This window comes from Cinclus cinclus, chromosome 1, assembly GCF_963662255.1.
Source record: "Cinclus cinclus chromosome 1, bCinCin1.1, whole genome shotgun sequence".
NCBI lineage: Eukaryota > Metazoa > Chordata > Aves > Passeriformes > Cinclidae > Cinclus > Cinclus cinclus.
Genome location: NC_085046.1, coordinates 101,488,596 through 101,502,617, shown reverse-complemented (window position 1 = coordinate 101,502,617; position 14,022 = coordinate 101,488,596). Strand labels below are relative to the sequence as shown.

The following is a 14,022-nucleotide window of genomic DNA, read 5'->3' as shown; positions in this document are numbered from 1 at the left end:
CTCAGACTCTGTGAGCACCTGATGCCATTAACTGCAAGAGCCAGAGAGGATTTCATGCTGTTCATTTTCAGAAGTGCCAACAAGGGACTGAAAAAACATATTACTTCTGGCCCCTAATGTGCAAGGCTGCAACTTAAGTATTTTGCAGAAAACACATTTGCTCTTGTTTCCCTTCTCACTTGCCCTTCCCCAGCTTAAAAGAACCTTTTGCATCTAATACATTATTTGTACTGTTGTGACATTTACTGAATACTATCCTAAATGAAGTTTCACTCACAGGAACATAGCCAAGGTGCAAATTGCTGATTTTTTTTTTCCTTTCAATTTATTCTAGGGTTATCATAGACCAAATCACTACATTGCTACACAAGGTAAGTTTATCACCCTTCTGGTTATGTGAGGCTAAGAGGTTTCAGTTCTTGGATTGCAGTTTATTCTCTCTATCACACATTCTTGCCACAGTCAATATCCAGGGTAGACTTGAATCAATCACTTAGGTAGGAGCAAGGAAATGGAATTATTACAAAATTTTCAGGTATTTCAAGCAAGCAGTCCTTTACCTTTGTGTTAAAACAGGTTTTGAGTAAAAAAGCAAAATGCATCCTTTTTCAAAGAAGTTACTCAGCATTATGTTACTCATCAAAAAAGAAATTAGTCATGGTAGAAATGTTTTGTACCTGTTCAGAGAGACAACAGTGTCGTGCAAATGTATGTTCTCTTAACTCTTCAATGATAACTAGGCTCCAGGTCCTTAAAATACAAAACTCTTCAGCTAGCAAGTTTTGGTAGAGGACCAAAAAGACATTTGAACACTGGCAGGAGGATTCATCACAGGGTTCTACAGAGACAGTTTTACAGGCTGTCATTTAAAAGCTTGCTTGAGAAAAAGAGCCTATTCTTTTATCAACACGCAAATTAATTTTCAATTTGTACTTGTCTTCAAAGACATAATTTGTGCATTCTGATGCAGTCCTTATTTATTTTTTTGGTCAAGTTCAGAGCTGGAACAAATGGAAAGAATGAGTCTTCTGTGACTACTTAGTCACAATATTGAACAATATGCCAATCTCCTGCCTATGCATGGATAGCGTGTGTGAAAATTTGATTGCTCCTCCACTACTTGGAGGAAGTCTTTTTTGTAATAGGTAGTCTGACAGAGCTTCCTGCATTTGCCCATGGATTTGAAAAAGCTGAGCTCCACCCAGAGATGTTTTTTACAACCTTTTAAGGGATGCCGCTGGAGTACTGAGTATAATATACTCAGAATAATCGCAAGGTGTGCTGGATTTAGAAGTCACATACTTTTTAATGCCTGCTTTTTTATCAAAGGAAATAAAATGTTGACCATGTCAAATAGGGCATCCTGCTGTGATTTAAGTTGTTTCTTAAATATCCCAGTTGTTTCTTAAATATCCCTGCATCCGGTCCCCATTAAAACTAGTGAGAGATTTTGTATATCTGCCTTGCTGTTCCTCAGGTCTCCACAGTCTAAAATGTGGTGCTGCTTCATGTCAGATGACAGTGGGGCAGCACACAGATGTTACTTTCAGAACCACTTCACTAGTGTCAACATTGCACTTTTAGACCAGAGTTTTATACTTTCAGAATTTGTGATATTAGAATGTGAGCCATGTAAATGTGCTTCATCTTCCACTTCTGTTGCTCACCCACCACATTCCTTAGTCCAAAGTCTCTACAGACATGCCAGTGTCATGGTTTCAGCCAGATAGGAAGGCAGGAACAAAAATGAAGCATTTGATTTATTCCTTTTGGACTTTTACACCCTCCTCTTCAAAGAAGAAATTATTTGTTCCGTTTAACATTTACTTAATGATGTTGCTGTTTTTCACTTTTAATTGAAACCAAAAATAAAAAGGTTAACATTTGGCCTTCAACTTGGAGTTTTCAGTTGTTTTCATCAGGAAGTTCAACAGAAGATCTCCCAGATATCTTTCTCTTAGGTCCCCACCTAAGGCAAGTTTAAATAAATTTTATCACAGTGTTTATTATAATTTATCATCATTTTAATCACTATCATCGTAATACTTGAATAGCAAATACCAAGCTTGAAGTTTTGTACTTTCCAGTCTTTAAACCATGTATGTAATTATGTATGAATAATGTGCTGAAGGTCTGTTTACCAGATCCTTCAACAGTTATCACAGTTTCTTTGCCATTTTTTTTACTCATATGGTGTCAAGAAGTACCTAGTCAAGAAAGAGAATAAGAGGAGTAGAAACTAATACTCTTCCAAGATGTAAAGGATAAATGACTGTTGCAGTTGTCAGTTTTGGGGGTGGGTCACATCAATGTCTTCTGTGTAGGTGCATCTTAATGCACGTGGGGATGCCTAACCCCTCCATCCCATGGTGTAATGAGTAAGAAAAAGATTCTCTGAAGAATGTAAAATTCATTTAAAAATAAGCATGCAATTTACAGCAAGCTCAAAATTGTCTGGCTGTGATGTTTTTTGGGGTTTACATCTTCAACGTCTTACTTTTTAAGGCCAGTTGGAAAGCAGGTCTGTACCCCTAGTTTATAGGAATGAAGAACAATAATCTCAAAAGTCTGTATGTTCTGTCTGGTTCTGTCTGTGGCCTATGAAGAATCATGAAAAAGTTTCTCTTCCTTCCTCTATCTCAGCTTTCCCATCATCATAATAGGGTTAAAAATACTCTTTTGCTCTTTATGGTTCTCTGCAACATCCTGATAGGTGCAGTTGTTTAAAGTCTAGTTAGTGTTACCCTGCAGTAAGTAAGTCAGCTTCCTGACAAAGCACACTTCCAGTAAGATGCAGTCTCTGTGTTTTGCAAAGGTGATAAAGTAACTGGAAATATTCTCCAGAACTCTTTTGGGATTGTGTATTAACTATGAAAGAAATACATTTGTTTAACATGTCAAACTATGCCACCATATGTTCCAGGGAAGTGGTCACAGCACCAAGCTTGCCAAAGTTCAAGGAGCATTTGGGCAATGCTCTCAGGCACGTGGTGGGATTCTTAGGCTGGCATATGCAGGGCCAGGAGTTGGACTTGATGATCCTTGTGGGTCCCAGGATATTCTATGATTCTATTTTATGTCAGCCTTACTAACAAGCATGTCATGTGCCACAGCTTGCACTGTAGCCAGTGATGTTCATGCTCTGTTTTAGAACACACTTTCATCAGATATGTACAAACACATCAGTGCAGCACAACAGTTAAGCTGCATGTTTAATTCCCTTGGTATCTGCTTTTCATCAGTCTTCAAATAACTTTTCCCATCCTCCCTTTTCTCCTCCACAGCAGCTTTCACAGGTGCATATATCTATTGTTCTTTGAAGGAAAATATCATTATGTGAGTCAGTTTTAAATCTCTGAGGAGTTAGAATGATTGATATTTAATTTTCCTGTGTTCTTAAGCTGCATTCAACATATCAAGTGTTAATGAGCAAATATAATTGTTTGAAGTGAAGAAGTGGCACATTTAATCAGTTTGTAATAGACTACCAATCTGCTTTTAGCAGAGCTGGGAGTTGCCTAATCACCTGTTTATTGAAGTGTTACTGTCTTCCATACTAACCAGAGTCTGACATGCAGACTGGTAGCTCTCCACCTTGGCATTCATAGCATCCTGCTGCTACCTTGAATTAGGGGAGGAAATGTTTTTTAAAAGAATTTCTTAATGGAGGCACTCTCACCTAAATATTAAAAATTATTTTACCTCAGCTTTTAAGTGTAATACATTCAGACTGTGCAATTTCAATTACTAAATTAATAACAATTTTCCTTTATGTGACAAGTATAATGTGAGTGGTAGACTGAATTTACAGCTAATAAAGACTTTTGGTGATCTGCTGTAATTGGCATCAACAGATGGGATCCGCACCTGAGTCACCATGATTAAAAAGAACCCCTCATCAAAAGCCAGCATATTGGGTCATGCAGAACCAGCAGGCTGGTGCAATTTAAAACTCATTATTTTGCTTTATCTATCCCTTGTTCCTATGGATATCATTCTTCTTTTTATAGGAGAATATTGAGCTCTTGTGTTATCTGTTCAATTTACTGGCAGCTAAGGGTTATTTTTTTCCAGGAGTTATGTAATCAATGAATTTTAACCTGGTCCTTCCATGACAGCATTAGGTTGAATATCTGTACATTGCTTAATGTTCTGAGTTCTGTATGACTTCTGATCTAGCGTGTTGATTGTTTTTGTTTCTGAATTGATTACTGAGCAGGAAAAAAACTAATTTGGTTTGTATTTATTTGTTCTGTGTCTCCTGAAGCTCAAGTAGTTTACTGAGCTGTGTTGTAACTTATTTTAGTGAGTCTCTATCAAGGGTTTTGGATGCTTCCTCCTCCACAGCACCAGCAACTGTAAATGATGAGTGACAAATGAATGCTAACACAGTTCTACAGCATCACTCATGGCCATTTCCACCAGGGCTGGTTTTCAAGCAGGTCAGTCGTGTGAAACAGCAGATTACTCACATGCGGGTTGCATGTCTTTATATATAAAGCATGTCTTTTTGTGCATCTCAGACTTTTGAATACTCCCCACAGTTCAGATTGTCTCTGCTTGCTGCAGCATGCAGAGCAGCCAGATCTAAGATGTTCTGTGGAAATACTTCAGAGCATATCTTAATGACTGTAAAAAGTTACTCCTGAAAATAAAACAATTTTAGATAAAATGGCACAGTGTAGCCTTTCAACCTCTTTTTTTCCCTCTGTATCCAGTTGTAAAGCAGATGCAAAATTGCTTTTTGTATTGCTTATTATGGAGACAGACATCAAGTCAAGTTTCAGTCAGGAGGAGGTTTTAGGTATAAGTTAGAAACTTTTGAAAACAAATATTTACAGGGAAAATGTTTACAGTCTTCACTACCAACAGCATAAACTTCCCTCTCTAATAACCCCTTTCATATTCTTTCTCTTCTGTGCAAAGTACTTGTCTTTCTTCCACGCACAGCTTTGTGTGCTATGTGAACATTTTAATAAGGGTTTTCAGAAACAAAAACACATTTTCTTTCAAACTGAAATTTCCCTTTTAGGCATCTGAAGCAGAAATAGTGCATTGAATAACAATACTCTTAACTTCCTTGGCATGTTTTTTTGGTTTTATGTCACAAAAAGTTGTCACAAGTACAGCACTGTGGAAGCTCCACACTTCTCTTTATAATGAAACTTCTGCTTCTATGGTTTTAGCCTTCAGATGAATAATAACATGTGAAATTACTTCAGGGGGAGTTGAATAACAGCAAGGCAAAACAGTTGTCCACAATTTTTCAGTTTCATAGATGCTGTCATTTTTTGCAGGATGTGGGACTGAAAACAGCCAGGCTGTTTTCCTGAGATATATATACAAAGTGATTCAATTCTATGTACCTATATTAATCTTGAAGATCCAACTGTGTTTGATGCTGTTCTTTACTTCTTAATCTTCAAAACATTAAAAAGGTGGTTGAAGCCATCTGTCTTCAGTCAGAGAGATGAGCCCATTCCAATCCCCACCTGGAAAAGGTGAGGCATTATAGAACCAAGTTCACCTGTTTTGTAACAGCAGTGACAAATGACAAGTTACTTTTTGCCCCTAGCTGAACACGTACAGAAGTAGTAGACCCTTTTACACGTGAAAGTGATATTTACAGGTTACCTTGTGAAACCATACAGTAAATTCACCTTAGCTCAGTGTCTAGCATTACCCACCAAAGACTCATGATAACGATCATATTTGAGCATCTATTAAAAATTGGTACTTTTACTGGTGTTGAGGATAAAAAGAAACAAGTGTGTACTAAAAACTAGTAACCATCGAAGTCAAGGCTTTTTACAAGTTGCCACTTCGTGGTACATGAGAATACCAGAGTTTCTCTCTGCCTCTTCACTTGCAATAGGAGTGCTTAGTGATAACTGCCAGAACAGCTGTCTTTCACCATTTTGATGATTTCTGTATTTTTCTGTCTTTGTCATAATCAGCTGTGTGGTAGTTTTGTTTGTGCAGGGAATGAGCCCCCCCTCCCCATTCAGGTGGAAGGCTGTAAATGCATGATTTTCTGATACAAAGTTGACTCAGGCTTTGTTGCAGTGTTTTGTTTCCCTGGATCTTTGTGTACAGAGCAAGTGAAACAGGAGCAGTGTTAGAAAACTGCTGGTAAGTTCATTGCTAGGTGAAGGCACTTGAATTTTTCATGTGTGGCTACATTTTGTATGTAATACATCCCCAGCTTTCATATACCTTTGAAAGGTCTTTGAAAAAAGTACAAACTAGCTCTAGATATTATATAAATAATTACTCAGTATTTATTTGCCAGTAGAAATTCCAAAATCCCATGCAGACTGTTCTTTCACTTGCTTGTCAATGTGGCTTGTGAAACAATTTTGAGAAAATCATGATTTTTCTGTAGTCCACTGTCAAAGCCACAGAGGAAGAAAAAGCAAGTCTTCCCCGCACAGACTGAACTGCAGTAAATCAGACATAAAGGACTTCAGAGCATGTATAGATCTCGGTCTCAAAAACAAGATCTTGGTTTGATTTCTGTGTTGTAAAAATCAGACTAGAAAAATTACAACAGATCTTTGTATATCAGAATAAAGAAGAGAAATAAGAGTCTGCATTAAATAATTACAGGCAAATAAGGCAAAAGAAAATGCTTCTTGGTTGTAATGTAGAAAATAGAGTATTGTGTGAAAAGTAATATATTTTGTCCTCTTTAAAAATACATAATTTAAAATATATTCTGCAAACAGAGAAGTTGTCATCTTTCTGAAATTCAAGAGCTGAGCACACTGTTCTTGTGAACCAAACACTTTCAGAAAAGAACATTATAAAGGTAACCATCTATTAGTGTTGCTCTGACTACTAATTGCCTATATTATGCACTAGAATCCATTTTTTGTTCAAGGAAGATGTATACAGCATCAGCCATAGAAATTCACCTGCATGTCTGTATTTCAGAGGAAGGCAAATTATGAAGAGCTGATGTGTGATGAGAAGTTTTCCATCTTTGACAAAAACTCAGTCATAAACTGGGCTTAGTGGGGAGGGTACCTAGCACCCTTGACAGAGTCCTGTTAACCCACCTGTTCAACAGTGAAGCCTAGTGCTAAAGCAGAAAAGAGGCAGAAAAATGCAGTTTGTCAGAAAAATCACATAGACAAAGCATCTTTTTTTTTTTTTTTTTGTGAAGTTTATTTACCAGATGGTCTTCAGCACTCTGGAGGAAGAAGGCTTTTGGTCTTCTCATCTGCTAGACAAAAAAAAAAGTAGTATAGCAAATTTACAAAACATAATGTATTTCAGAAACAAATGTATCAAGAAACAAATACGGCTGAGGTTTTCTGGGGGTTTATGGTGGTTTGAGTTGTTTTGTTTTTGGTTTTTTTTGGGGGGGGGGGAGGTGTTCAGGTTTTTTTGTTTGTTTGTGGGTTTTTTTGGTTGGGATTTTTCCAGGCTTTCTGTTTGTTTGGTTTGGTTTTTTGTTTTGTTGGTTTGATTTGGTTTTCGGGTTGTTATTTGTTGTTGTTGTTTTGGGTTTTTTTGTTTTTTTGTCTCGTGACCATATCCAAATCTTTGAAGTCTTCTGTCTTTTCTCTCTTATATATCTTTTGGTGGCCACTGAAATCTTTATATTGCTATGGCCGCCAATGCAGATGGCAGTCCTGGTGATTTTGAAGCACTGCCTTTGAAAACAAGAAAAGATGCAGGCTTATTGGATTAATTTCTTTCCCTGTCCATCTGTATTCTGCCATGCAATTGCATATTCAGATGTGTATGGAGATTCCCTCTTCTGCTTCTAAATCTCATTCTGTTGCAAGCATGTTCATGTGTTGTGTCTATACTGAGCACAAATGCACTTGGCATATTAGAATGGCATTCCTTGTTTACAGTGTATATCAAATACTGCACTCTCCCATAAAATATATTGAAAAAACAGAATTAAAAGGCTAACATTGCCCTTTCCTACTTGAAGTAGTGAAAATAACCAGGTGGTCCCCAAAAATAACAGCAAATAATAGTCCTGAGTTTTTGGTTACACAGATTTGATTTTTAATCGTAATTATCTTGACATTGAAAAGAAAAATATCCAAGACACATTTATTTTAATGACTTTTGTGCATGTCTTGATCTGACTAATAGTTGTTTGATACTGACTGTTTCTGTGAGAAGGAAATAAATGTACGGTTGTTCTCTACCATTAAGTATAAAAGTACATTGTGAGTGATACATCTCACTCATGAGCTACTTAGCAGGACAGTAAACTATGACATAAGTTTTTTCTAGCTTTTTACTTACGCTTTAATGTAGACTAAATTATCTTGTTTGTTCATCTAGGTAAAGTGTTCATGTTAATGCACTTAAAATCCCAGTAAAAGTTTAAAAAATACAGCATATGAATATCTTACTCACATGCATGAGCAGCATTCCTTCACAATTAGGTCCTTGGGGAAAAATAAAAGAAACAAGTAGCCAAAATGAACTCATATTTTTGAGCTAGAGAATAGTGATGATTTTATTACAGTCTGATGCTTATGATTGACTCAACATGGAAATAGAAAGTAGAAATGCAAAAGACTAATTAGGTTCTTTTGTCCATTCCCTAAGGAACCTTCTACTGAAGGGGATAAAATGATCTTAAACTTCTCATCCATCATCAAAATTGATTCTGCATTACAAGTTGATATGAGGAACCCAGTCCAGCAAGTCAATTACTTAAGATTTTTGTTTTGGAAATGCTAGATGCAGCATGATTTTTTGAAAAAAAAAAAAAATCTTTATGTGTTAGTCTTTCCAAGCTCAGATGAGCCATTTAGAATGAGTGATTAATAGGTATTCATATTTCCATGATGCAAATCATGCTTATTGACAGGAATGCACAAATTAGAAACAAAACCAGCTTTCTTAGTGGAAAACCCTGATTCAGCAACTGAAACGTCCTGTTGGACTGCTCTCACAAAGACAGCTCAGGTTTGAGCCATGGTCTCAAGCCTCCTGCTTTAACCCTTCAGTCAGAGCTGTCACCTCAGGCAGAGGGCCAATACCTCTCATTGCTGTTCCATCTGGATGTGTTCATAGCTGTATCTCAGGTACCCAGATGAGTCACAATAGTTACAATTCCATTATTCAAAGCTTTCTTATTTCATGGAAGAAAAGACTGAAGCACACTCTCTGCAAGCAGTGCTGACTTTAAAACTGCAAGGTAAAGATTCAAGGCTCTGGCATTATTCAGGTATCCCACACAGTGCTCACTAGGGAATTCCTAACCCCCAGGAGTGCTACATGTAATTCAGAGTTTGGAAGATACTGGATTTATGCAGTCTGAGAAAATTTTAATGAGACGAACAGACCATTTAACATCTCTGCTGTGGGGCAAGCAAATTATATGAAAGAAAGAGTTTTTCATTGGACTAGATGAACAACATTAAACTACAACTACACTGTTTTCATGTTGTTTTTTTGGGGGGGGGGTTTTGGTTTTTTTTAGTTTCCTACAATTAAGATCAGAAAAAGAAAAATCTGCTTTCTTTAGTGGCATAAGGGTGCATAAATGGACAGTAATGCTATGTATACCACTTTTATTGCATTCAGCTTTGTCTCATCTTAGGCTAACTGTTTAAATCTGGACAATTTCTGTTGCTGACATTTTCTCTGTTACAAGTCTGCAGTACTTCTGTGAGTAGTCAAAAGGTATTGTGGAAATGTGCTATTTATTCTTTGGGAAACCGTATGACATTTTCATTTTATTTTGTTCAAATAGAACAAACTGAGCTAGTATTGGAAATCTAGCTGTGGAGAAATGTCAATCAATAAGTGTGTAACACTTTATTAGTTGGAAACTTAGGTGGCAGCATTTGCTGTAGTGGTATAAAAATGTCTTAAATAGCACCTGTCAAGAGTGCACAAATAAAGTGTGGTCACAGCCTTTAAAATACGTAAAGCAATGACCTGTTTCTGAAAATGGTGGAAATACTTACATGGAGCAGGAACAGGTAAGATTATTCAGGAATGGTAGGATCTGTCATGTTGTGGTTGCTTTGTATTTTACCAAGAATGTTCAGTTCATTCAAACCCTACCTTACTCTTGTTGTCTTTCAAGGTGTGTTTGGCTTCTTATGACTGTGAGGGGCATGAACGCCTTTTTTTGTATTCATGGGCATTTCATATGTTTGGTGCTTCTGCTGCAATGGAGCTCCAGTCCCAGGCTGGGATTTCTAGACAGTGCCATAATGCAGACAAAACAATGCGTTGAGATGGGCACTGTTCCAGCCCAGTTAGATCTGTATCAATAGAGAAAAGAAAATGCCATATGATAGCCCAGAGAATAAATACCACATTCCTCCATCTCATTGCAGAATAGGATCAGAGAAATGCCAGCAAGAGAAACAATCCAGCTGTACGCAACAGTTGATGTGTATGTGAATTTACATACTCTTAGAAAATACACATTTTCAAACTGATTATCTAGTTTTATGAAATGAACAATTTGAAAGGAAGAAACTCAGGAGTAATCTGTTTTATCATTGCTCAAAGGATAATATTTTTAAGTATATATTAAACTGGGCATTCAGAATGGAGGGGTTCTTATATTAGCTATTTTGGAACGGTTGCATTATTTCGTAGAACAGTGGGACTCTGGCTCCCCACTACTGTACATTGTAAATAGCAATGTTTTTTTCTTTTTATTTTTGGAAAGAGGTGGAGAATTTACAGGTCAATCTTTTCCTTCTTCCTGTAAGAGGTCTAGTGCTGACTCCTTAAATATAGGAGTAGTGTGTATAGAAAGCCAGCCAAAGCACTGGTCAGTCTCATGGGAGCTATACATAAAATTTCCACATGCTCCACAGTCACTTAGTAATCTAAGCCTTGTTAAAAGCTAATGGGACTTGAAAGCACTTTGAGCATTTCATTTTGTGAAAGCCAATTTTCACGTACAGCAGTGTGCAGGCAGCAGGGCTGGCTGACTGGCTAGCTCAAAGCAGGTAGGATTCAGTTTGTGCTTGAAAATCAGCCAATTACTATTCACTGTGCTGTCCCTTGGCTGGTAATGAGAGAAAGCTGTGTTTTTCCAGAGCAAAGGATACAGTAGAAAGCCTCTATGTTGCCAGTAGCTGCACTGGGCGGGATTTGTCCAGTAAAGCATTTCAGCTTGCTATATAAGCAGTGTTTTCCAGAAATGTCAAGCTAACAGGATTCAGTCGAGTCTGTTTCTTATTGACAATCCATCTAAGTAAGGAAATAATGAAAAGCACATTTTAAATTCCTATCTCGGCTCTGATTAACCCATTTGAGTATAGCTGAGGTGACCTACTATGGAACAGTGTTGCTGCATACTGATGTTTTGGGGGTAAGCATTATAAGGAGGTGTCATTACAAAAGGCAAAAAAAAGAAACAGCAGACTGTCTGCAACTCAGATATATCTGATATGCATGATATGTTCTGAAGCCTGGGTTTTCTCTTAGTGTTAGGAGAAAACAATTTTATTTGCTTGTGAATTAAGTTTTAGTAGAATTTTTGCTTACAAAATGGTATCTTTTCTCAGCTGACTATGAGGTCATTACTGCCTCTGCAAGCAGTTGGCTTCTCTCTGTGCAATCTCTGAATCTACTACAATGGAAGAATTGTTAAAATAAGGTCTAAGACTGGGACAGAGGATTTTTCCATACCTCACATGAAGTAGCCTTAGCCTCAGGCATCCTTGCTGGTCTAATGTACCTGTAGGGAACCAGCCTTGTTGTTAAGCCATCCACAACTTCTTTGTTTATATTTTTTCCAAGGTGAGAGACATTTGTAAGCAAGATTTTGTCAGGAAATCCAGCTTAGCTGTATAATTACAGTATAGCCCTATTGAAGATTATGTAATAATTAATACTTGTAAGGCTAAAGTTAGAAAGTGCTTTTCAAATGTCATCACACTCAGCATTGGAATTAAATACAAATTCAAATTAAATAAAAGCAAGAACTTGTTTTCCAGCTCATTGCAGGGGTTTTATTTATTTCATTGAGATTCTTTAGTGCATAAAATGAGTATGACAGCTAGAAACTAGCAATTAATAAATAACACTGAAGCATTAATGGCCCAGTTTTGCCAGTACAAGTGTCTGTTGCTTTTTAGTGGGCTAATTGTTACAGTGATAGGCCTGGAGGAGACTTCATTACAAATGAACAGGTGGATGGCACTGGGGTACCTTTTACCCTCAGTGCTGGTTTATTTTCTGGAACAGACTTGGGAGGACTTTATTAAAGCTTTTAGAAGACTTCCAGTTTATGTGACCTGATTCTCTTTCATCATTATTTTCTTGAGACCTAAAAACACAGAAGACTGATCTGTATGCATTTTGATAGCTAGTGATGAGCAGTGGGCCCATATGGTGTGGTGATATCTTGACTTCAGCTTTATCTCAGATACCAAAACTGTTCATATAATAGGAACACACATACTGTGCCTATGAAAATGCTCTTGTGTAAACCTTTAAAGTTAAGTAAATATGTTACCATAGAAAACAAATATCTAAACCTATTTTGGTTAGAGAGAGAAAAGACTGCATAATCTTGGCCTGAATTTTTGAAGCTTTTATAGCAGAGTTTTGTTCTGGGCTTCATGGAAGCATTAAGTCCTTAACAGCTCCTGGAAGCATGAGTGAAGGTTTAATGCATGCTACCATAACTATTCAACAAGCATATGGTGAAGACTGCTTCTGACAAATCAGATTATCAGCAATTGAGCAGATCTTCAAAGTACCTTCCATTCAGAAACCGGCTCATTTGGGAAGGTAAAGGTGATCCAGCAACAGCTGTACTGCTGTGTGGCCATGGAATTACAAAAAACACCGAAGCAGCAGTTTATCTTGCAGGTTGGCTAAGTCAGCACAACTGGGATCTGTACCTTATCTTTATAGTAAGCTGACTATTTTAGATAGAAAGATAAAGACAGGTTACTTTCTGAAAAAGTAAAATTCAATTCAAAGACTCCTTAGCCTACACCTGGTCACCTGAGGAGGCATCCGGATTTGCAGAGCTGTTGACCAGTGATGAGTTTCCTGTGAGGTAACTGGGAAACTGACAGAACTGAAGAGTCAGGAAAGCTTGGTCACATAATGATGAACCCACAAATTCCTTTTGGTAAAATCTTGGGCACATTGCCCTATTCAATAGGGAAAAAATGTATTCCAGTTATGGGAGATGTTCACTTGCCTGCAGACAGTGACATTTATAGTGGAAAGTGACAATTAGCTGCAGTTTTTTACATACCTTTTTCTGAAGGGGTTTTTACCTCCAAATTCTAGCATGGTTAGAAGAGCAAATAAATGTTCTTATGGATTATCAGATCTCTGGACTGGTAGTACAAATCTGAAATTTTGCTTCCTCCTGTGAAATAAATCATCCTACTGGCAGCTACATTTGCCCCAGAACGTTTATTAGGAAAACAAGAGTTTTTGAACTTTTTTATCTACTACTAGGAGACTAGTAGTCTCCTCTCCCAGTATTTTATTCCTGTCTGGTTTTATGCTTTTGAGTGTATTTTAGACAATTTCTGCTACATGATGAGATGGGGGGTTTTGACACTGTAGTTGCAAAGGGAATCATTGCTTTTGGGCTTTTGTTGTTATTGTTGTTCCAAAGCAGCCATATCTCTTAATAAGGAAATGCTCACTTGTATCTCAAGTTCATTTTGAAGGGAACATGCATAGTAGAAGAACGAGTACTAAAATGCAGCTCCCTCTAAGTAGGCATATTAGCTAAGTGTCTTTCAGTAGTCAAGCTGTAGGCAGTCACAGCAGCAAGCAGCAGGTTTTGCTTCAGTAAAAAGTGAAGGCTGTTATCACTGCTACCAGAAACTGCAGTAATCAGTAGGTGGAGGGACCATTTTATAATCACCTCATGCAGTGTGGTTGTGTCTACTCACTGTAAGGGGCATTTCTGCTCTCTTTTCAAGATGGAATTTAACTGCTGCAGGTATAATTCTTGCATCTTGTCAGTCCCCTGCCTCTATCAGCACATATTTATAGCTCCCACTGCCCATTCACTGTCGCTGGGGAGCCTTT

At 37.4% G+C, this 14,022-nt stretch overlaps 1 protein-coding gene across 1 annotated transcript in view; it reads left to right on the top strand.

Moving 5' to 3' along the window:
- Positions 1-14,022, top strand: part of PTPRM (protein tyrosine phosphatase receptor type M) — a 434,879-nt gene that overhangs the window by 383,314 nt on the left and 37,543 nt on the right. Inside the window, exon 24 of the mRNA XM_062500964.1 lies at positions 335-371. Coding sequence (XP_062356948.1) covers positions 335-371 — 37 coding nt within the window. The remainder of the gene's footprint in view (positions 1-334; positions 372-14,022) is intronic.